Source organism: Arvicanthis niloticus, chromosome 13 (genome assembly GCF_011762505.2).
Source record: "Arvicanthis niloticus isolate mArvNil1 chromosome 13, mArvNil1.pat.X, whole genome shotgun sequence".
In the NCBI taxonomy this organism is placed as follows: Eukaryota; Metazoa; Chordata; class Mammalia; order Rodentia; family Muridae; genus Arvicanthis; species Arvicanthis niloticus.
The window spans coordinates 54,142,982-54,164,954 of record NC_047670.1 but is presented as its reverse complement, the minus strand read 5'-3'; the positions used below and the strand labels follow the sequence as shown (position 1 = coordinate 54,164,954).

General features: G+C 45.5%; 1 protein-coding gene across 3 annotated transcripts in view; it reads right to left on the bottom strand.

Moving 5' to 3' along the window:
• The window catches only part of Eif3l (eukaryotic translation initiation factor 3 subunit L), a 31,181-nt gene that overhangs the window by 8,976 nt on the left and 232 nt on the right, over positions 1-21,973 (bottom strand). The window contains exons 1-8 of one of the 3 annotated variants that reach the window (XM_034516234.2): positions 21,797-21,854; positions 8,933-8,981; positions 7,645-7,855; positions 6,533-6,612; positions 5,722-5,783; positions 2,877-2,946; positions 2,604-2,677; positions 27-198 (exon numbers count right to left, since the gene is read on the bottom strand). In XM_034516234.2, the coding sequence (XP_034372125.1) occupies positions 27-198; positions 2,604-2,677; positions 2,877-2,946; positions 5,722-5,783; positions 6,533-6,612; positions 7,645-7,855; positions 8,933-8,942 (679 nt within the window). In that variant the 5' untranslated portion in view covers positions 8,943-8,981; positions 21,797-21,854. Of the gene's footprint in view, positions 1-26; positions 199-2,603; positions 2,678-2,876; positions 2,947-5,721; positions 5,784-6,532; positions 6,613-7,644; positions 7,856-8,932; positions 8,982-9,450; positions 9,599-21,796; positions 21,855-21,973 lie in introns of those variants that run through there. The other 2 variants (XM_034516233.2, XM_076911610.1) reach the window with 2 other exon arrangements.

Here is a 21,973-nt window from a genome sequence, read left to right as displayed (position 1 = left end):
CACATGGAGATCCCAGCAGCACTCACCTCCACTGGTGTAGACCTCCAGCTGCCGGTTGATGTTGGATTTGTCCACCAGGGAATGCAGCACATTGAGGACACTGTGCACGTTCCAGATTTTAGGATTGGACCTAAGGAAGTCTATCTCTTCCTCTGACTTCTTGGCCGTCTTGCAGCGGTACTGACTGAATGACTGGAACTATTGAAAAAGGAAATGAGGTAACAGGGCATAAATCCCAGTGACAGTCACATGTGGAGAGTAAGGTGACACAGATAGAAATGACAAAGCTATATGGCTCAGGTGGCCTCAAACTCTGACCTGCTTTTGCCTAAGCACTGGGATGAAGACAAAGTGTGTGTCTTCAGGTCACAGCCAATGGTAAAATAAAGCATCATCATACTGTAGGGCTGGAGAGATGGCTCAGTGGTTAAGAGCACTGGCTGCTCTTCCAGGTCCTGAGTTACATCCCCAGCACCCACATGGTGCTCACAACCATCTGTAATGAGATCCGATGCCCTCTGCTGGCACACAGGTATAAATGCAGAGCACTTGTACATAAAATAAAAACTTAAGAACAAGTCTATTATTTTAAGTGACAGCTATATAGGAACAAATTCATATAAACATCTATGCACCAATGTCCCCTGAAATTAACTGATACAAGTAGGCACTTTCATGTTATCTGAGGACTGAAAACACTTAACTTCCCCAAAAATGGTGGTGGCAAACGCCTTAAGCCGACAGAAGGCAGATGTCTGTGGATTCAAGGCCAGTCTGGTTCACAAAGTGAGTTCCATAGTAAAACCCTGTCTCAATTTTAGAAAAAGAGTGCTGAGGAAGGGGGCCGCTCCCACTGTGTCTAGTGTGCTGGCCTGAAGATGCTCACACTCACTGATGCTCCTGGCTAGTCTCTAGGGAATTAGAAAGCCCGTAACAGAAGAACAGTAGCTAAGCCATGGGATTATGCTTATCTTAAGAGGGATGCAGCTTGGCCAGAGGATTCTCCTCCTTTCTCCTGAGTCAACAGGTCAGCGGACAATCTCAAATCATGCCCAGAGGCTGACACAGCTGAGAAGCCAGGGGGACTGAGCAAGGTGATCATGGCCTGAGATTTGCACCATGAAAGACACTGGTGCATCATTTAGGGCAAGAAGACTCTCTCAAGGAGCATGGTGAAGGTGCTTTCCCCCACCACTATTCCCTAACACGCTTTACTCACAGAGGCTCCCTGGTTTGTAACATGTGTTCAAATAACATAATTACACTACCGATTTCTAACCTTTCTGTTGGTTTTATGCCCGTAACCCCAGGACATGGGAGAAGAGGCAGGAGGATTAGAAGTTTGAAGATAGCCTGGGCTACAGAAGACACTATATCAAAGCAAATTAAAACAAAGACACTGCCGGGCAGTGGTGGCGCGTGCCTTTAATCCCAGCACTTGGGAGGCAGAGGCAGGCAGATTTCTGAGTTCGAGGCCAGCCTGGTCTACAGAGTGAGTTCCAGGACAGCCAGGACTACACACAGAGAAACCCATGTCTCGAAAAACCAAAAAAAAAAAACAGAAAAAAAAGAAGCAAACCCAAAAAACAAAGACACTGATTCCCCAGAATTTTTCTAAATTCTAAACTTTTGTCTTCTAAGATTTTTTTTAAGCTTTTTCTAAGACAGCATCTCATTATATAGATTTAGCTGGAACATGGTATGGCTCTCCTGCCTCCCCCTCCCAAATTCTGGAAATACATGTGTGTACCACTATGGCTGGTAGTGTACTCTGCTTGTAAAATGACTGAACAAAAGCTGAAGGATCATGACCACATAAGGAACATGTATGAGCTGTTCTGTGACTGTGTGTGAACCTCAGGAATCTCCCCAGCAACCTGTGTGTGGGGGGGGGGGGGGGAGTGTGTGAGAATGGGGAAGTCACACACCCGACATCCAGGCAGGGCCAGTCAACAGTCACTGAACTTCTACCCCCAGGCCACACAGCTGTCACCACACTTGACACCTGGACACATTCTCAGTGCAGCCTCAACAAGAGAACCCCAAGGCAAGAGACACTTCCTTCCAGATAAGCAATGAGCTACCCCATTCTGATATAGCATATGCCAGGGAAACACAGGATCAAGATACAGAACTCTTTACAGCCTGGCAGTGGTGACTCCCATCTTTTTGATCCCAGAACTTGAGAGGCAGAGGCAGGCAGGTCTCTGAGTTCAAGGCCAGCCTGGTCTACAAAGAGAAACAAAGAAAAAGATAAGAAGTTTCTATGAGATGGATAAGAGAATTAGCAAGGCTTGAATCATGGCAGTTACTAGACCCTAGGCAGCCTCCAGGTTAGAAGCCACTTCTTCCTGACCCTAAGACCTGCAGCTGCCAGCCCAGTTCCTGAAGTCAGAAAAGTACCAGGCAGAAGAGAAGAGGTCAAGCCCAAGATGTTTACATCTGGAATTCTCTCTCTGGCTTCACTCTTCTCTTCAGAAAACCATTTTAACCAGAGCCAAGGGCCACAGGGCCACACTGAAGACTTAATTGAACATCGGCCATGACCACCACTCTCTGTGGGAATTACTTATTTGGGGTTAAAGCTGAGGCTGAACAGACACCTGGTAGATGAACTCATCGATGATGTCCCAGAGCCACTGGTTGGGGAGTTCAAGGGGAGCAGGTCCATCAGCATCTAGAGAGAAAACAAGAAAGTCAGATTCCAGGCAGGAGCTTGTCTATTGGAGCAGGGCTACAGAGTACCCATCACAATCTCCCTCATCAAAAGACTATAAGCCACCAAACCCCTCTTCTTCCTATTTGCATATTGAAATTTGGCTACAAAGAGCTAACTAGGTGCTCAAAACATTCCTTTGGCCAAATCTGAGACTTACTGAGGATGTAGTTGAAGAGATTGCAGTAGTTGTAATAGGATTCGAACCTCTGTTCTAAGGAGGGTCCCCCCTGGAAAGAGAACAGGATGTTAGGGCACAGACATAAGCTTTAGTGCTTTGCTCGAAGCTTACCACTATGGCTGAGAAATGAGGCCTGTCCTCTCTATGTGCATAAGAAGGGAAAGAAAAAGACAGGGGTACTACAGTGACTGAACATCAGGACAAGGCCAAGTTTTATGCAGATCCAGAAGGAGAGAAAGGGAAGGTGCTTCTGGAGCTATGGCCCTAACAAAGGGGAAGAGGGAGCACTGGGGCACCTGAGGTCAGAGTAAAGGAGACAACCCAGCACTGGGCTACCACAGCTTTCCAATGCCAGACTGTTGTTTGCAAGCAGATGTATCTATTAGCAAAGAATCCTACTCTTACTTTATGGTGCAGACCAGGCTGGTCTAGAATTCAGAGATATGCCTGTCTCTGTTTCCTGTGTCTGCACCTGTGCACTAGGCTGTCCCCAGCATGCAGAGCTGCACTGCAGTGGAGTGCAGAGTAGTGCTCAGGAAGAGGCCGGGCTGGCTGGCATGGAAGCCTGCTGCTATAGCTCATGGGCTCTGCTCCTGAGATTGGTATAGGAGGTGTGGCTGCATTTTAGCTCACACTTCAACCCCCTGGATTGGCTTCACAAACCTCAGAGATGCACAGAATATGGTATTTAAATACAATTGGACAGAAGGTTCACAAGATTCACTCCTCCTCTGCAGCCCCTCCCAGGAGTGGAACTACCATGAAAACAAAAGCCTGGGGCTATCCACAACACAATTCTATTAATTTAGGATCTTTTTTGACATTGAGACATGTCAACTCCTGCCAACACCCCCATTTAACTTTAGAAAGAATAAGCACCAAAAATGTCCAGATGAAGTTGCTTCAGTTGTGGCGAGCTAGCCACTGGGCAAAGAAAATGCCCTAACTTCATTTCCAGACAAAATACTGTCCAGAAAGGACAAATGGACACAGGATAGTTGACTGCAGAGCTCGCAAAGACATGGTAAGCTTCTTAACTGCTGCTTCACATAAGGTCTGTCAGATGTTCTGGACCAGAAGGAAAGATAGATGGCCCAACATTATAAAGACTATCGGGGACTGTCCAGGTGGTGAGCTGTCTGTCATTTCTATAACTTTTGGAAGCTGAATTCCTGCACTTCCTGTGTACTCAGGTAATATTTATTCCTTCTCAGGTCTCTGATGAGGTTGGAAGACCAGATATTTATGGTTTCATAATTAAACTTAAGTTGTTTAGTTCACAGGAAGATGTTTTAGGTCTAAGAAAACATTTTAAAGTTAATAATGGTAGGATAAAAATTAATTTAGATTCTGAAAGCAAGCCAGGCAGTGGTGGCACATACCTTTAATCCCAGCACTTGGGAGGCAGAGGCAGGTGGATTGCTGAGTTCGAGGCCAGCCTGGTCTACAGAGTGAGTTCCAGGACAGCCAGGGCTACACAGAGAAACCCTGTCTTGGAAAAAAAATAATAATTAGATTCTGAATGCACCAAGATAGGATAGATAATACAATACTTTCTCTTGAGTTGACAAATACTAACTAGACTTTTTGAATGTAACTCTTACCTAATAATTTTCATAATTATTTTGTAATTGTTTCTACTATATGTTTTTTATTAGTCCAAGAAAAAGAACCTTTTAAACAAAAAAGGGAACTTGAGGGTTGGTCTGTTGCGATGTAGTGTAACACTAAATCCTGGCCCCAAGGCCCGGCTGCCTCAGGGATGAGGAGATCCTCACGGACATCAAATGATGCCATGTAACCTTGCTCCTTAATTCAAAACTACTGGTTGAATAAATAAGCATACAGCCTATAGGTGGGCAGAAGAGAGGTAGGCAGACTCAGTTCCTGGGCTTCAGGTCTGGGGTAGGACCATAGAAGAGAAAGAAAGCAGAGGGGGTGGAATACGCCATGGGGTAAGGGATCGTGAGAACTGACCTTGAGGCCAGCCAAAGTAAGAACAGCCCAGTGGACCATGTGGCAAGTCATATCTGGGGGTTATTGGCAGGGAGGTAGACATAAGAGCATAGAGGGGAGACATCTGATCAGCTCTAGTGCCGCCTAAGGCTTATAGATGTAAGTTTTGTATCTTCCATCTGGGACTGGATGACCTAAGGTGGGGTAGAAACCCCCATTGCTGGTTAATATTTACTACCACAGGCCAGTAACAGGGAATGAGAAATCAAAGCTAGGTGCGGCATAAAACAAAAAGAAAGAAAAGAAACAAAGCTGGCAGACAGACTCAGCAGGACCATGGCTCTGACTTGGGATGTGCTGACCATGACGGGCTATGAGGATATGTGTGCCCCTGAAGGAGGCCTGAGATGATGGCGACAGACAAGCTCATGTGTCTACAACAGAAGCAACTTTGTGGGTCAAACAATTCCTTTTCCCTTTCTTCAAAGAAAGTTAAGACAAACAAACAAAAACCAATGGGAGTAGGGGCTGGCTGGAGAGATGCTTCGTGGCTAAGGGTGGTTGTTCTTGAGGAGGCCAGTGTTAGATTTTCAACATCCACAAGGTGGCTCACAACTGTCTGTAACTCCAGTTCCAAAAAATTTGATGCCCTCTTCTGACCTCTGTGGGCACCAGGCACATACATGGCACACACCCAGGCAAATCACTCACTTACATAAAATAAACGCAAAAAGAAACATCCACAAAGAAACAAAGGAAGCATCTTTAGACATGGAACAATTACAACTAGAGACAGTACTAGAGATGGAACTGACACAGACATTTTACAAAAGTATTGGTAATACAAACACTAATGTAAAGTACTCACACTGACTTTGGCATAGATATGCCTGTAGTACAATTCTTTGTACAAAATTAGGAATACAGCATCTGAAAGACATGGTTGAAGGGTACTTCGTTAATCTACAAACCAACCCAGAGCTGAACCTTTCAGGTGAACAGACAGAGGTGATTTAGAGGCTAAACTTCTAAATTCTTAAACTTGTGCCCCAAGAAGCTATGCATCTAATACATGGTGGCTCAAGACTTTGATCCAAGTACTTGACTTATGCAGGGAGATCTCTATGAAGTCCAGGCCAGACTGGTCTACAGAGATAGCTCTAGGACAGCCAGGACTAATCTAGAAAAACAAACAAACAAACAAACAAACAAACAAAAACCCTAAAAGCAAACTGTGCTGGGAAACACAGATGGTAGCTTCACAGGAACCTGTTTAGCATTGGTCACCTCCTCAACACCACACGCCAAAGTCCCATCTGCTGACATCATCCACATAGAAAATGGAAGCGAGATGTGAGAGGTAGACAAGCTGAAGGCAAAGGGACTCAAAGATCACCCCAGCCCCAAAAGGAGGAAAAAATAAAACTCTAGATCTGGGAAAGCTCAAATCATACAGCTTTCTCTCACTGTGTAATTTCACCAACACCTACATCTTAAGCTCTGGGGAAAGAAAATGCTAAGTGACACAAACACAAGCCAGGCAGGGTGGCACAGGCCTTTAATTCCAGCTCTCAGAAGGCAGAGGCAGGTGGGTATCCAAATTTGACGGCCGCCTGGTCTACAGAGCAAGTTCCAGTACAGCTAGGTGCCCAGTACACCAGGCACAACATTACACCTACCGTTGCCAACTTGGGGTGCAATTGCTTCTGCCTCAGGCCACGGTGTATTCTTGAAGAATCTTTCAGTTAGCTTGGTCCAGCTGAAAGCCAAATGTAAACAATTCACAACTGCAAAAGAAGAAGGACTCAAGACCCAACGGCCCTCAAGTTTTATATATTGGGACTCAGAGACATAGGAGATATCACAGACACAGAAAGAGCCCGAGGCTTCCATGGATGGCTCCCCTCAAACCAGCTCTCCTCTTTGGACAGAATGTGGGAATAGAGGTCAACTCCTGCTGATCCAACAGGTGTCTGGTCATTTGCACACACACACACCCACCCTTGCTTGAAATATTTCCTATCTCATCCCTAGCTGATGTGTCCATATCTAGCAGTCATCACTATCAGGGCATCCCCTCGATACTACTCTGGAGCTTAGTTCATGCTGGTATGCACTGGGCAGTTAGAGTTCAAAACTAGGCTCTGGTTCAGGCTTGGAGAAGGCAGGTCCAGAACTTGGCATATGCACAGTGCTAGTTATGCAACTCATTTCTCTGAGTTTCCTGTTGGAAAAGGAGAAAAACTACAGAATGTCCACCATGGGATGACTGCTAAGAGCAAAGCAGTAAACACACACGACAACACTACTCCTACACGGTAATATGTGCAAATTGGTACTGCTGTCATTATTAGTAATGACATTATTTTAGACTTTGTTTCTGAGATACAAAGTCTAGCTAAGTAACAGGGCTCCAGCCCAGTGGTTTCCGACCTGTGGGTCATGACCCCCTTGACAAGCCTTTACCTCCAAAAAATATTTATATTATAATTCATAACGAGCAAAATGACAGTTATGAAGTAGCAACAAAAAGTAATTTTATGTTGGCATCACAATATGAGGAACTGTATTAAACGGTGCCAGTATTAGTAGGGTTGAACCAGTGCTCTGGCCCAAAGGAGTCACAAACATAGTTAAACCATCTCCAAAAATAAAACCATAAGCCTTCTTACACACACACACACACACACACACACACACACACACTCTTCACACTCTTGCACATGCAGGAGCTGTATCATCTTCACCAGGCCAGTTCCACTCAGAAAGACAGTATTATTATGGTCCGTACCTGTTCTCATAAATGTCCTGGATCTCATACACCTTCTGGTCAATGACATCACTAGAGACACGACTGGCCTGAAGCTCATACACTTTCTGGTCAATCAAATCCGAGACGGTCTTGTGGAAATACTGAATGAAGTTTTTAATCACTTCAGGAATCACCTGATAAGTCTGCTGCTCATACTGTCGTTCATAGGCAAGGTCCTGCTTCGGATCCCCTGGATGAGAGATACAACAGAACCTCTAAAGAGTGCCTGCAGGCTACTGATGAAATGTAAGGGTGGGAACACCCCAGAGGGCTGGGAATATAGTTCAGCCTCAGTCACAGAATGCTTGCCCAGCATGAGCAAGGGCCTAAGTTCAAGTCATCCTCAGTCTCATCCCACGGTTCTTGTGCATTCAGAACAATTACCATTAGAGTTATTTCTCAGCTGGGTAGGTGGGTGCATACTGTTAATCCTAACCCTCAGACAACTGAATCTGTGAGGCTAGCATGGTCTATATGGTGAATTCCAGGAGAGCCAGGGCTAGATAATGAGACCTCATCTTAAAAAAAAAAAGAAAAGAAAAGAAAGAAAGAATGCCCACTTTCTAACTAAATGGTGCATAGTAAGCTATTCTATTTCACCTTTAAAGACACATTAACACATTAATGTTGTAAAGCTACTATAAGGGTCAATAAAATACGTACTGTGAGCAATGCAAGACACTTGGTACTTACTTAATCTCAAAGTCACTATAACGTTTTGGTAAACTTCAAAAGCCTCCCCAAAATATTTGACTTAGACTTTGGATTGAATCAAGGAAGATATTCACACACCAAGCTTTTCTTCCTTGGGGCTGGAGTGTGTGGCTCAAGTGGTAGAGTGTGCTTAGCACACACCAGACCCCAATCCAATCTCATCTCCAGTACCAAAACAGGGCCACAACGAGTTTTCACCTTCACCCGACAGTTCAAGGAGGAGGGTTGTTAAGTGTGGTTCAGAGATTGTCTACAAGCATGGGGCTCTGGGTTCCACCCCCAGCACGACAAATAAGATTTGCCACAAGTAAGAAAAGCCTAGCCCGGTCAGTGAGCCTCCTCTTCTGACACCGGCAGGTAGACCACAAAAAAAAAAAAAAACTGGTTTATTAGGCTCTTGTGCCACCCTACCAGTCAGACCTAATGACCGACTCCACACTTGGGCCATCAGGAAGTTTTTAACAGGTCCCTGTTGGGAGTCAACGCTGAGACGTTCAAAAAGGTGCCAATCCTTGGGAGGCACTGAGCCAGCCGGACAAAATCAGAGCCTCACCTGTGTGCATATCATAGTCGCCCGGGTAGGCATAGGGATCATAAGCAGCCTGCAAGGAAAGAGACAAAGTTAAGGAGACACGCCAAATGGGGACTCCAAAGTGCTCGTCCTCGGGCGTCCATGTCAAGCAGGAAGCAAAATACACCACGCAGGTAAGACAGTCGCTACCTCAGAGGGATTCGCGTGTGAGAGAAAAGGGACTACGAGCAAGCACGAAACATGGTTACAGGTGCAACAAGAGAAGAAAAACACAGTATTGGCCCGTCTGAAGCAGACGCAACGAGAGCCAAGAGTTCAGCACCAAACATCCTTCAGCCCGTCTCGGGCTGCGACCACGGGGACGTACGCCGAGTAGGCCGGCAGAGGAGGGACGGGGGAGGAGACCCGGTGCCCGGGAGCCCGGAATGATTGAGGTCCGCATGTTCCGGCCGGATCGGGAGGCTGCCTCACCTCGAGGACAGATCCCACCGAACCGGGTCCCCGCCGCGGAGCCCGCCACGCGCTCACCGCTTCATTACCTCAGACTCATAGTCATCAGCGGGATAAGACATGGCTACGGCGCTCCAGAAGCCCGTGAGAGAGAGCGGAAGAAGTACTCCGCGCCTGTAAGGTCGGACCGGAAGTCCCGCCCAGCCCAACCTGCCCCGAAGCCTTTCCGGGTCGTCGGGGAACTGCTATAGCTCTGATTGGAAGGACGGAACACCCAAACTGTCTTTTCAAAGGATATTATTCAGGAGTGTTGGTGGACGCGCAAGAAATAGAGGCCGGCAGGACATAAAGGGGAAGCCTAGAGGCCCGACCTATTCGCTCACGTCTGCAGTCTCAAGGATAGCGGAGGCAGGAGGAGCACTGCAAGTTCGAGGATAACCTGAGTTAGTCATTTCCAGCCCAGTATGATTATAAAGCGAGGCCCTGAAAACAAAACAACAAAAGAAAAACGAAATAAGAGGAATCAATCGAAAACGGTACAGAAAAGATGGCTAACTGCCGGCTTCAAGTGACTTGTTAAGATGTAGCCGGCCTGACCTTAGATTTACGTGTAAATGGTTTGCCTGCAGCGAGAAATTTCTTCCCCCCCAAAAAAATTCACCCTGAAAACAGGCAAGATCACCAAGCTGGGTAAAGCCCTTGACGCCGAGCCTAACCTGAGTTCGATGTGGGAGACCCACATGGTGAAAGGCGAGAACCAACTTGAAAGTTGTCTTCAGATCTCCATGCATACTCAAGGAAACACAAACTAAATAAATGTCACGAAAAAAGGAGTAGGAGTTAAACGCTGACACTTGGTCTCATGAAGCGAGAAGGTTCTGAGAAAGTGCCCCCAGCTTTTTGGGATCAGAGCAGGCGAAGATGGGCTCAACTATAGAATGTCTGGATTGCTCACTTAGACTCCTGCAAGAGAGCTTAGGAGAAGCCCCCAAGGTTCTGAAAATAGGGGTGGGTTATAAATCAACCCTGCAGGAACTGATACCTGGTGTGTAGAGTGCTTTAGGTTCCATAGGTAACTGAGTAATCTCATCTAAGGAAACGTGCCTTCCAGTCCCTGCCCGACTGGTTTGCCTTACCTTCTGGACACCAGCAATCCATGTCTTCTGGTCACAACACCCCTTGCTTATCACAGCCTGGTTCACAGCTCTGGGCTTGGCACTCACGGTTACCTCTGACTACAGTACAAATGACCCCGGTATCACTACCAGGCTGTCTATTGAGACAAGTGTTTGCTGGACAAGTGTTGCTGATCGATGCCCTCTACTCAAGGCATCCTATCTAGAATTGCCATTCCCCTCCCTGACTCCTTAAGCCTTAGACTCCTTAAAGCTTAAAGCTGTTCCTTTTGTTTGTTTGGTTGGTTTGGCTTGTTTAAACAAGAAAGAATTAGGGCTTAATAAAGACTTTAAGGTAATTATTTATTCCTCTGTGTGAGTGAGGGATGCACACAGGACATCAATCCTCTGGAGTTACACAGCTAATTTTTCAAGACAGGGTTTCTCTGTGTAGCCCTGGCTGTCCTGGAACTCAGTCTGTAGACCAGGCTGGCCTCCCACTCCGAGATCCACCTGCCTTTGCCCCCTGATTACTGGGATTAAAGGTGTGCACTGCTACCTCCCCACTCATTTATTTTTTAGACAGGATCTTTCTATTATGTAATTCTGGGTATCTGAGTGTCCATTATGTAGACCAGGATGACCTCAAACTCACAGAGATCCACCTGCCTCTGCCTCTTCAGCGGGATTCCAGATGCTATGAGACACAAGGGGAACTATAGCATAAGAGAAAGCCAAACAGCGCTTCCTTGAGCAGCTGCAGCACAATTATTGTGTAAATTTTATAAAACCATGGGACTACCTGAGCACCTTACTTCATCTCAGTAACTCATAAGTGGTCCTGGGGAATCTAGGGGCTCTAAACTTAGTCATTGGTCTCGGGATGGAGAGATGGCTCAGCAGTTAAGAGCACTGACTGTTCTTCTAGAGGTCCTGAGTTCAACTCCCAGCAACCACATGGTGGCTCACAACCATCTGTAATGGGATCCAATGCCCTCTTCTGGTGTGTCTGAAATTAAGCCAAACATGGCAATACATTTCTGTCCCCCCAGCTCTTCAGAGGCCGAGGCAGAAGGCTCACAAGTTTAAGACTGAAAAAAAAAAATGTTTTTCGAGCTAAAATAGATTCTAGAGGAAACAATTATTTGATATTTTCAGTTACAACAAATGTTAAAGTTGGGCCTGAGGTTTCAAGCCTGTAATCCCAGCTACTCAAGTGGCTGAGGCAAGTTCAAGGCCTGACTGGGATATAAACTGAGTTTAAGGTCAGCCTGGTCAACATAGTGAAACCTTATATTCAAAAGTGAAAAAAAAATCTGGGAAACAGCCCAGGCCTGGAGCACTTACCTAGCCTGTGGGCAATGCTGTGTTCAAACCCCAATACTGAAGCGGGGGAGGGGAGAGAGAAAGGACACAAAATTGTTTTAGATCCACAAACAACCAGCATATTCAATCATCAATCAGGAAAAGAAAGTATGTGTTTCAGAACATCAAGATGTATATTTGCTCCCTGGGTTTTGAGAATTTTGTGTTGCTTTTATTTGATTTGGGGAAAATTCTTAATCTTCAGGCCTGGCTAGCCTGGGTTTTGCTGTGTAGCTTTATCTGGTTCAAACTTGTGATAATCCTCCTGCCTTAGCTCCTCTGGTGCTAGGATTACAGGTATGGACTTATAGATCAATATAGCCAGCTATAAAGTTTTGTTTTGTCTTGTTATTTGAACCCCAGCTGGCCTCCAGCTTCCAGAGTTTCACAAATCCCTAGGATTTCATGTGTACACATGGAGACCCAGCTATTTTTTTTTAAAAAAGATTTATTTGGTATATAGTGTTCTCTCTGCATGTATGCCTGCATGCCAGAAAGGGCACCAGATCTCATTACAGATGGTTATGAGCCACCATGTGATTGCTCAGAATTGAACTCAGGACCTTTGTAAAAGCAGCCAGTGCTCTTAACCTCTGAGCCATCTCTCCAACCCCTGCCTTATTTTTTTTATTCTTCATGCAAACTTCTGTATCACAAGCTTGGACCCCCTGCTTATAACTACCTTGCACACACTTCATTTACATGTTCAGTAGGACTTCTTAGCTTTTCTAGTAAAAAGGCTAGGCTGACTCCAGGATAGGCTTCAAATTGGCAGTTTAGAACACTAGGCCTAAGAACTGGGCAAGTCCAGGTAAGCCCAGGAAAGTCAGTTACTAGAAAAAAACCAGGCTTCAGGCAGCTAGCTAGTCAGAAACTGCCCTGCCCTCAGAAGCTGGCCGGCCACCTGGCCTGAGACAAAGACAATGGGTCAGCAGCAGCAGTTTCTAGACTTCCTCAGCTACTTCCTCAGTTACAGCTTCCAGCCCCCTCACCCCAGGAACAGAATGTCCTTAGAGATGGAGTAAGATTAAGGTCGCCTACCTCGCAATCCCCTAATGTGCTTTAAATCAGGCCTGAGAGCTCACTTGGTTCTCTCTCTATTGTGCTAATGGGAGACCCCAGCATGCTGGACTTCTGCGGAATAAAACACTTTTTGGGGTTACAAAGTATCTGAGTCCGGAGTATCATTCTTTGGCAGATCATGAAGCCTTACATTAAAACACACAATTTATGCCGGGCAGTGGTGGTGCACGCCTTTAGTCCCAGCACTTGGGAGGCAGAGGCAGGCGGATTTCTGAGTTCGAGGCTAGCCTGGTCTACAGAGTGAGTTCCAGGACAGCCAGGGCTATACAGAGAAACCCTGTCTCGAAAAACCAAAAAAAAAAAAAAAAGATTTATTTTACTTTTAATTAAGAATATGTGTGTGTGTTTACATGCATAGTTGTCCACACAATATTATATGCATGCTTATGGAAGCCTGAAGGTGAGCTGGAGTTACAGGCAGTGGTGAGTTACCCAGGGTCCCGGGAGCTGAACTCAGGGCCACTGTTGTAAATTAGATGAAATGAGCCAATTCGAGACAGATTAGATTAGATTAAATGCAGGTTTATAGGGAGGCTGCTCTTGAACAAATTCATTGGCCCCAAGGACAGAGCCCAGTGAAGTTACCATGGGGAGAGAGAAGGAGGGATGGGTATTCAGAGAAGGAGGGAGAGAGAGAGCAAGAGGGAGAGAGAAGAGGAGAGAGGGGGAGAAGAGAGGGAGGAAGAGAGAGAGAACAAAATGTCTGGGTTATATAGGGAAGCTTCTCTGGGCTAAGGGCAGGGTATTCCAGGCAGGGACTGAGGGATGCTTTGAGAACCCGGAGGCCAAGTCTACTTTGCTATGTAAAATATGCACCTCAGTCTCAGGGTCCCTAAACGAAACCCAGCAAGAGTACCAAGTATTCTTAATGTTATGTTTTATAACTCGGTATAATTGTGGCATAATGCAGCAGTGATGAGGACACTTGGTGGGCCCATGCCTGAGGAATCACACCATAGGACAGACCAATTTATTATGGGGAAAAGGGAGGAGAGATCAGGGACCTGGAAAGGGGTAGAGGCAGAGATGGGGGAGAAGGACAGAAAGAGAGGAAGAGAAGAAGAGAAAGAGAGGCTGTCCAGGAACACATGGAAACAGAGAGAGGAGAAAGAGTGAAGGAGGGGAGAGAGTGTGGGGTAGTGAACAGTCTTCTTATAAGTTGCCACACCTGGCTAGCACCTGATGATGTCAACTGTTGCTAAGTTCCTGTCTCCTAGGTTCCTGGGAGAGACCTTGTGGAATTGTCTGTAAGCCAATGCTTAATCACTGAGCCATCTTTCTAGCACCCAAGAGCATACACCTTAGAGAAGTACCCAACCAAAGAGAATCATTAAAGCCCTGAAAGGTCCCTCCTTGTTGGCTACTCTTTCTCATTTCCCTTTGTGCTGGCTTGCTTCTTTTCTTTCCAGTCACAAATTCCGTGGTTTAATCCCTAATTCCCTTTTCTGCCTACCTGTCTATCTTAACTCCCTAGTAGCTGACCTTGTCCAGTAGGCGTAAGGACTACCTATATGCCATAAACCTTCCATTTCTATATTCATCCCAGACCACACTATTGAAGCTGGATCATGGGTTATGAAATTGGGTATCTAAAAGGCACCTCAAAATTAGCATGCACAGGGCTAGGGCTGTAGCTCAGGGGGAAGGGCTTCAGAGCAGGTGTAAGGCTGTGGGGTTGATCCTTAGCATCAGTCAAAATGACTCACGCCTTTAGTCCTAGTAATGCCCAGAGACAGATGGGGTGGCTTTCTGAGTTCAGGCCAGCCTGGTCTACAGAGTAAGTTCCAGAACAGCCCGACTAAATAACAACAATTCCAAACTGACCTCTGACTTTCAGATTCAACCCCATGTCAACTGCAATTTCCCCTTCTCAATTAAGGACGGCTTTAGTTTTTTGATTGCTTGTACGGGTCCCTGCAAATGCTACTGCCAGCAGGAAAGAGGAAGGTGAGAGTCAGGAAAGGACATCAGCGTCAACACACCTCAGTTAGCTGGTGCTCGTTCAAACTCCTACAGTCTGACACCAGTGAATTAATTATAGACATTAAAGTATGATACAATTTTGGAAGAGAATTTTCCTGTTAACAGGTCTCTCAATCCCATGTGGATAATAAAGCCTAGCATCATTAGATCAGAATCTAATCTCTTTGCAAAGATGTGACCTCTAACATGAGGATGGGTTCTATAGTTTAAAAGCCTAGGATGTGGGGTGGTCTCTGACCAAGGCAGTATAGAGGTCACCAGGCTATAAGGTACATGTAACATCTCCCCTAAGGATGGGTTCTATTGACAGAAACACAAAGCTAAAGCTAAAGATCTGGGGAGGGAGAATCTGGAGAATTGCAATGAAGCCTGGCCTTACAGAGCGCAAAGGTTACCAGGTTATGAATCATATCCATTCCCAGCCTTCTGTGTGGAAAACAGGTATGCACACCTCTTGAAGAGAGAAGGCTGTGTGCTTAACATTCCTGGTTTCGCCCGTGCTTACCTGTGAGCACAGGACATTGCTCTCCACAGTCACTCATCTCAAAACCCGCATCGCAATCCCTCCCTTCTCTCCCTCTCTCATACGCCATATTCAATGCATCTGAAAATCTTGCAGGTTCTACTTTCAAAAACAGTCCTATAAGCTAAGATCTCACCATCTTGTCGCCATCATTTTTATCCTGGCCCCCATCTATACTGTAATAGCTACTTTCTCTCTCTGGGATCCATTTAAACCCATATTTGTACAATTGCATCTGAGTGGAGACTAGGTCTGTTGCTGAACAACACATACTCAGCTCAGAAAGGCAATGCTGGTGAGCAGATGAAAGCCCTTACAGACCATGAAATCTTTCATCACAGGGCATTTGATTTTACAAGGCTCCTTTGCAAATTGGAAAAGCAGGACTTCAAAGGCAAAAGAACAGAGCAGCCCTGTGCTCCTGCAATAGAGGATCTATTAGCTAAGGTGCTGCCTTTTTCTCTTGATCTGTTGCCTGGGGTTTGAGGTAGGAAATTCTCTGCTTGGGTGATTAGTCATATCCCAGCCTGTCGTGGCTTTTCAGATGGATGTATTTGAAGCTTCCTGTAACCAAACTTTTGGCTACTTTATGGGTTACCTTTTCTACTTCAACCTCATCCCTTCCAACCCCCCCCCAACAACACTAGATAGGAGAGAAAGAAGATTAAATGGGAAGGTCGAAACAATATTGCTAGACTACTTCCTGCTGATTAGGGGTGTCCAGTGAGGCAAGTTTGTTCTCCATTATCAGGAGATCTCCAAACAGTAACCAGCAACCAGCTAACAGCAGCAGAAACAGAAACCACCTGCAGCTGGCAAAGTCACACCCCTGCCAGAGCACAAGGTAAATCACAGTTCTCTCCTGCAGACGATCTGATCTGAAACAGCCCCAGATCCCATAATTGGATCTTTTGTTTAATCTGGGATTAAACAAAAACATATTCACATAACTGGGTTTGTAAAGAAACCAAAATTCTCACTACAGCTCCCTTTTCCTCCACAGCCATGAGGTTTGTTGATCCCCCAATCACATCTCTGAAGCCTTTCCTACCCCAGCCTGCACTTGACTTAACCAGTCAGAGCTAGAAGCATCATTGTGGATCCTCTGGTATAGGCTTCATCAAGCAAAACCTAAACTGAGGCCAATGAAGGAGCAGGATGTCTTCTTATTGAATCTTTTTAAATTACTTTATTTTTTATATGAATATACTACTGCTGTCTCAGACACACACTGGAAGAGTGCATCGGACCCCATTACAGATGGTTGTGAGCCACCATGTAGTTGATGGGAATTGAACTCAGGACCTCTGGCAGAGAGCAGTCAGTGCTCTTAACTGCTAAGCCAACTCTCCAGCCCTTCTTATTGCATCTTAAATTGTGTCTTTCTCTTTCACCATAGTCTTAAAAGACTGTATTATTTATGGCCACAAATAAATAATCTACTTACTTGTCTGGGTATTTTTTGTTTTGTTTTTTTACTTCGCTTGAAATTTGTAGATTTATCCATTTTATTTTATCTCTCTGGGTGTTTTGCCTGTGTTTGTGTACCACGTGCATCCAGTGCCCTTGGAGGTCAGAAGAGGGCATCAGATGCTCTGAGACTGGTAGAATAGCATTCTTCTAAGCCATCTCTCCAGCCCAGAGAGAGATCTGCTTATTCTTTCTTTCTTTCTTTCTTTCTTTCTCCCTTCCTTCCATTTCTTTCTTTTTAAGATTTATTTATTTTTTGTATGTGAGTACACTTTTTTCCTCTTCGACACGAGAAGACATCAGATGTCACTACAGATGATTGTGAGCCACCATGTAGTTGCTGGGAATTGAACTCAGGACCTCTGGAGGAACAGTCACTGCTCTTAACCACCAAGCTATCTCTCCAGCCCCTGCTTTTTAATTAATATTTATTTATTTAATGTGCACAGGTGTCTTGCCTTAGTGTATGTCTATGCACCACAAGCTTGCCTGGTGCCCTCTTAAACCAGAAAAGAGCATTAGATTCTCTGGGACTCCAGTTATAGACTGTTGTGAGCTGCCTCATGGGTTCTGGGCCTCACACCTAGGTCTTCTGGACCTAGTTCATAACTGCTGAGTCATCTTTCTCAAACTCTAAGACTTACTTTAAAAAAAAAAAAAAGACTTAGGTTTAGGGATGCAGCTTAGCTACTTCCCACTGACCCTGGCAGCCTTCCCTTTTTAATCCCTCTCCAGTCCTTTGTGCCAACCTTGGATTCCTAAGAACATTTTCTACCAAGGACCTCCCAGGAGCCACACTGGGCTGGGACTCAGGAAAAAGCTTCTCACTGCCCTTCCTGTTGTGTAACAGCTCTGAGGGAAAGGCATCCTGGCAGTTCAGAGCTAAGGAGCACTACAAAGTCATACTGCACTACAAACCTCACACAGGAGATTTATGAGGAGGTAAAACCCCAGGAGGATGGTTGCCTCTGCTCAGGAAAGCAGCAGTAGAGAACAGAACAACAGAGTTTATATAAGATTGCTTGGGGCAACAGAGCCTTTCCAGGTGGAGATAGCCAGGGTGGTGATTGGTAGGATTTCAAGGCCAGAGCTTGAGTTTAGCTCACAGATTGATGGGGTTGCATGTCCTGAGTTTAGGCTTTTTGCTCTGCAGAGTTGGGGGTGGGTCCAGCCATTAGAGCAAATAAAGGGTTCTGTGAGTAGAACCTGGCAGGTGGAAGTTGTGTGGCCCCCATAGACTAGTGTATTTGAATGCTTGACCCACAGAAAGTGGCACTATTATTAGGAGGTGTGGTCTTGTTGGAGGAAGTGTGTCACTGAGGGAGTGGGCTTTGAGGTCTCCTGTGCTCAAGCTACACTCAGTGTGGTACATAGTCTCCTCTAGAACTCTCAGTTCCTTCTACGGGAACACACTGCTATATGTTTTGTATCATGATGATAATGAACTGAACCTCTGAACCTGTAAGCCGGGTCCAATTAAATATTTTCCTGTATAAGAGATGCCTTTGTCGCCGGGCACTGGTGGCGCACCCCTTTAGTCCCAGCACTTGGGAGGCAGAGGCAGGCGGATTTCTGAGTTTGAGGCCAGCCTGGTCTACAGAGTGAGTTCCAGGACAGCCAGGACTACACAGAGAAACCCTGTCTCGAAAAACCAAAAAAAAAAAAAAAAAAAAAAAAAAAAAAAAAAAAAAAAAGAGTTGCCTTTGTCATGGTGTCTCTTCATAGCAATAAAACTCTGAGAGAGAGAGGTCCTCAGGGGAGGGCTGGTCTCTCATGTGCCTCTAGGGGCTTACACCTGTCCCTCATTAAGATGTGTTCATAGTTATTCTTAGCCCTGTAGCAGCCTGCTTGCAGGAGCCTCTGCTCCCACCCAGATCTGTTCTTCAGGGACTCCATTTGTCCCAGTAGCCCTTTCATCTCTCTCCAGACTTACATTTTGTTTTTCTTCAGCCTACTTGTAGAAGCCCTTCTTCTCACCACACTCCCATTCCCTGGGACTTCCTACTCTTTTTTTGGGGGGGGGGGGGGGAGGGGGAAGTTGAGACAGGGTTTCTCTATGTAGCCCTGGCTGTCCTGGAACTCACTCTGTAGACCAGGCTGGCCTCGAACTCAGAAATCCACCTGCCTCTGCCTCCCAAGTGCTGGGGACTTCCTACTCTTGATGTAACCTGAGACCCACTAGTGTAAATGTTACAGTTCAGATAGGAAAGGGATAGCAGCAGTCAGGAGCCAAAGAATACAGCAATGTCAAACTCACACAACAATGTCAAACCATACACCAGACCTCACACAAAAGATATATTGGGAAGAGTCTTAGGGTTTTATTGCTGTGAAGAGACACCATGACCATGACAACTCTTAGAAAAAAAAAACATTTAATTAGAAGGGGCTTACAATTTCAGTTTAGTCCATTATCAGCATGGTGGGAAGCATGGTAGTATGCATGCATAGTTCTACACCTTGGTCACCAGGCAGCAGCAGGAGGCTGGGTACCATACTAGCATAGTTTGAACATAAAAGACCTCAAAGCCCACCCCATAGTGACACACTTCCTTCAACAAGGCCACACCCCCTAACAGTGCCACTCCCTATGGGCCAAGAATTTAAACACACTGTGGAGGCTATGGTGTGTGGGGGCCATTCCTACTCAAATTAGCAGGTGAGGGAAAACTTACGAGGGTGGCTCCCTGAGTGTGGCCTGGGATTAGAGAGATTACATAGCCTGGTCTTGGGACAAACTCAGGGACTGATGGGATTTTATTTTCCTGTAGGGCTGGGCCGGGCCACTCTCCTGCCTTGAGGGGCTGGGAAGCCCATTAACCATCCTTAGAAAACAGCCTATCTGCCATTAGGGAAGTCTAGGGGCCTCAGCAGCTAGAGTTCTTCAGGCAGAAGCCAGGCCAGCAGAAGCACGGCCACTTGCATTCCTTAGGGTTTACAAAGTCTACAAGTATGGGAAGTGAATCTCTGCCCACTGCAGGAATGCGCCTTAAATAGCCAACGTCTCACTCTTTCCATAGCACCTCTCAGCGGTGTTTGTTTGTTTGTTTGTTTGTTTGTTTTCTAGCCAGCTCCTTTCCTTTCTACCACACACTGACATGCAGAATTTGGGACCCTATAGCTACCACACTTGCCTAGGATCCAGAGAGGGCAACCACCACCAAAAACCACAATGCCCCTCCACAAAAGAAAAAGACCAAATAACAAAAGGCAAACATTAAGTAACATCACAAAGTATAATTCCAGACGCTTAGCCCACAGCATAAAAACACAAAATATGAACAGGCAAGACAATGTGCCTCCACCAGAACCCAGCAACCCTACAGCACTTGGCCCTGAAGAAATGCAATAGAAGCTGGGCAGTGGTGGCACTTAGGAGGCAGATCTCTGAGGTTGAGGCCTACCTGGTCTACAGAGTGAGTTCCCTGTCTAGAAAAGCAAAACCAAAAGAACCAGAGGCAATGGATGGCTCTAAGGAAACATTGTTCTCCAAACCCAACAAGACTGAGACACAAATAAACTCACAGAGACTGTGGGCCAGACAGGGTCTCAGTGATGAGAAGTGGAAGTGGACACAGGCTACACCTATCAATTCCTAATCGATACCCAATTGCAAAGACAGTTTTCTTCAATGACATCTCAGGGGTATATAAAATATACTTCTGTGTGGTCTCCAAACCCAGGAGTGGTTGACAAACAGAAAATGAATACAACCTTGTTTTTGAAAACTTTTGTTTATATTGTGTTGTTTTGTTTGGGCAATTTTTGTATCATTGGTCCTTTGCCAATTTTTGTGGATTTGTTGCTGTTGTAGTTGTATGTGTGTGTTTTGGTTGTTTTGTTTTTAATAAGAGAAGGAAGGGCATGAAGGCGGGTGGGTAAGGAGGTGTGGAGGGTCTTGGAGAAGTTGGGAGAAGAGAAAAACAATCAAAATCTATTATATGAAATTTTTTTTTAATATTTCAATTAAAAATATTTTTTAGGAAAGCAGAGGCAGTTGGATCTCTGTAAGTTGGAGGACAGCCTGGTCCACAGAGCAAGTTCTGGCTCAGCCAGGCTGCACTTAGAAACCCTGTTTCAGAAAACCAAAAGGAAAAAAAGGGGGTGGGGGAAGGAAAGAAATGTCAATCCATCCATCCATCTAACACTCAGAAGGCAGAGGCAGGTGGACCTCTGAGTATGAGGACAGCCTGGACACAATATGTTCAGTACAGTACAGTACAGGCTACATTGGAGAAACCAAACCCTTTCCAAGAAGCTGCCCTCAAATCACAAACTTGGGGTAGGTAGAACAAGACTAGAACCCAAGTCCTTGAATTAGTACAAGGTAGTGCAGGTCTCAAGTGTTTCCTATTTAATTTATTAACTGATAGAATGTAAATGACTTGTGGAGGGGGTGAGGGGGGCGATGTGTGATTGCAAGTCAAGTTCAGGCCAGTGATCGTAGGACTTTCAAGGCATGCAGGGTTACTCTTGTAAGATTACATAGAATATGGTTATATTTGTTTGTTTCTGAGACAGGGTTTCCTCTGTGTCCTGGAACTCACTCTGTAGACCAGGCTGGTCTCGAACTCAGAAATCCGCCTGCCTTTGCCTCCCAAGTGCTGGGATTAAAGGCGTGCGCCACCACTGCCCCAGCATAGAATATAGTTTTTTTTTTTTTTTTTTTTTTTTTTTTTTGTTAAAGCAGTGATTCCCGAGAAGGGAAAGAGAACTCGACGAAGCAAAATCTATTACGTTAGAAGATATTATCGTCTACTTCGTAATGATATCTCCGAATCATAGTGTGCTTGGATTTTTTTTTTTTTTTTTTTAGTTCATTGAGTCAAAACACACCGACAGGAGAGTAGTTCGGTTTTTTCACTTTCCTTCCCGATTGGCTGGAGACCATCTTACCTTGATTTGCTAAAGCATTTGCCAGTCGTCTTTCCGGAGCTACCACAGGAAGAAAAGGAAGGGGGGGGGGTGTCTGAACTCAGCTATTTTATTGGCTCCGGTAGCAACATCGCGTAGTGCAAAAGCAACTCTAATTTGTGATTGGCTTATTTGCCCGCCAGTCACATTACCAAAAAC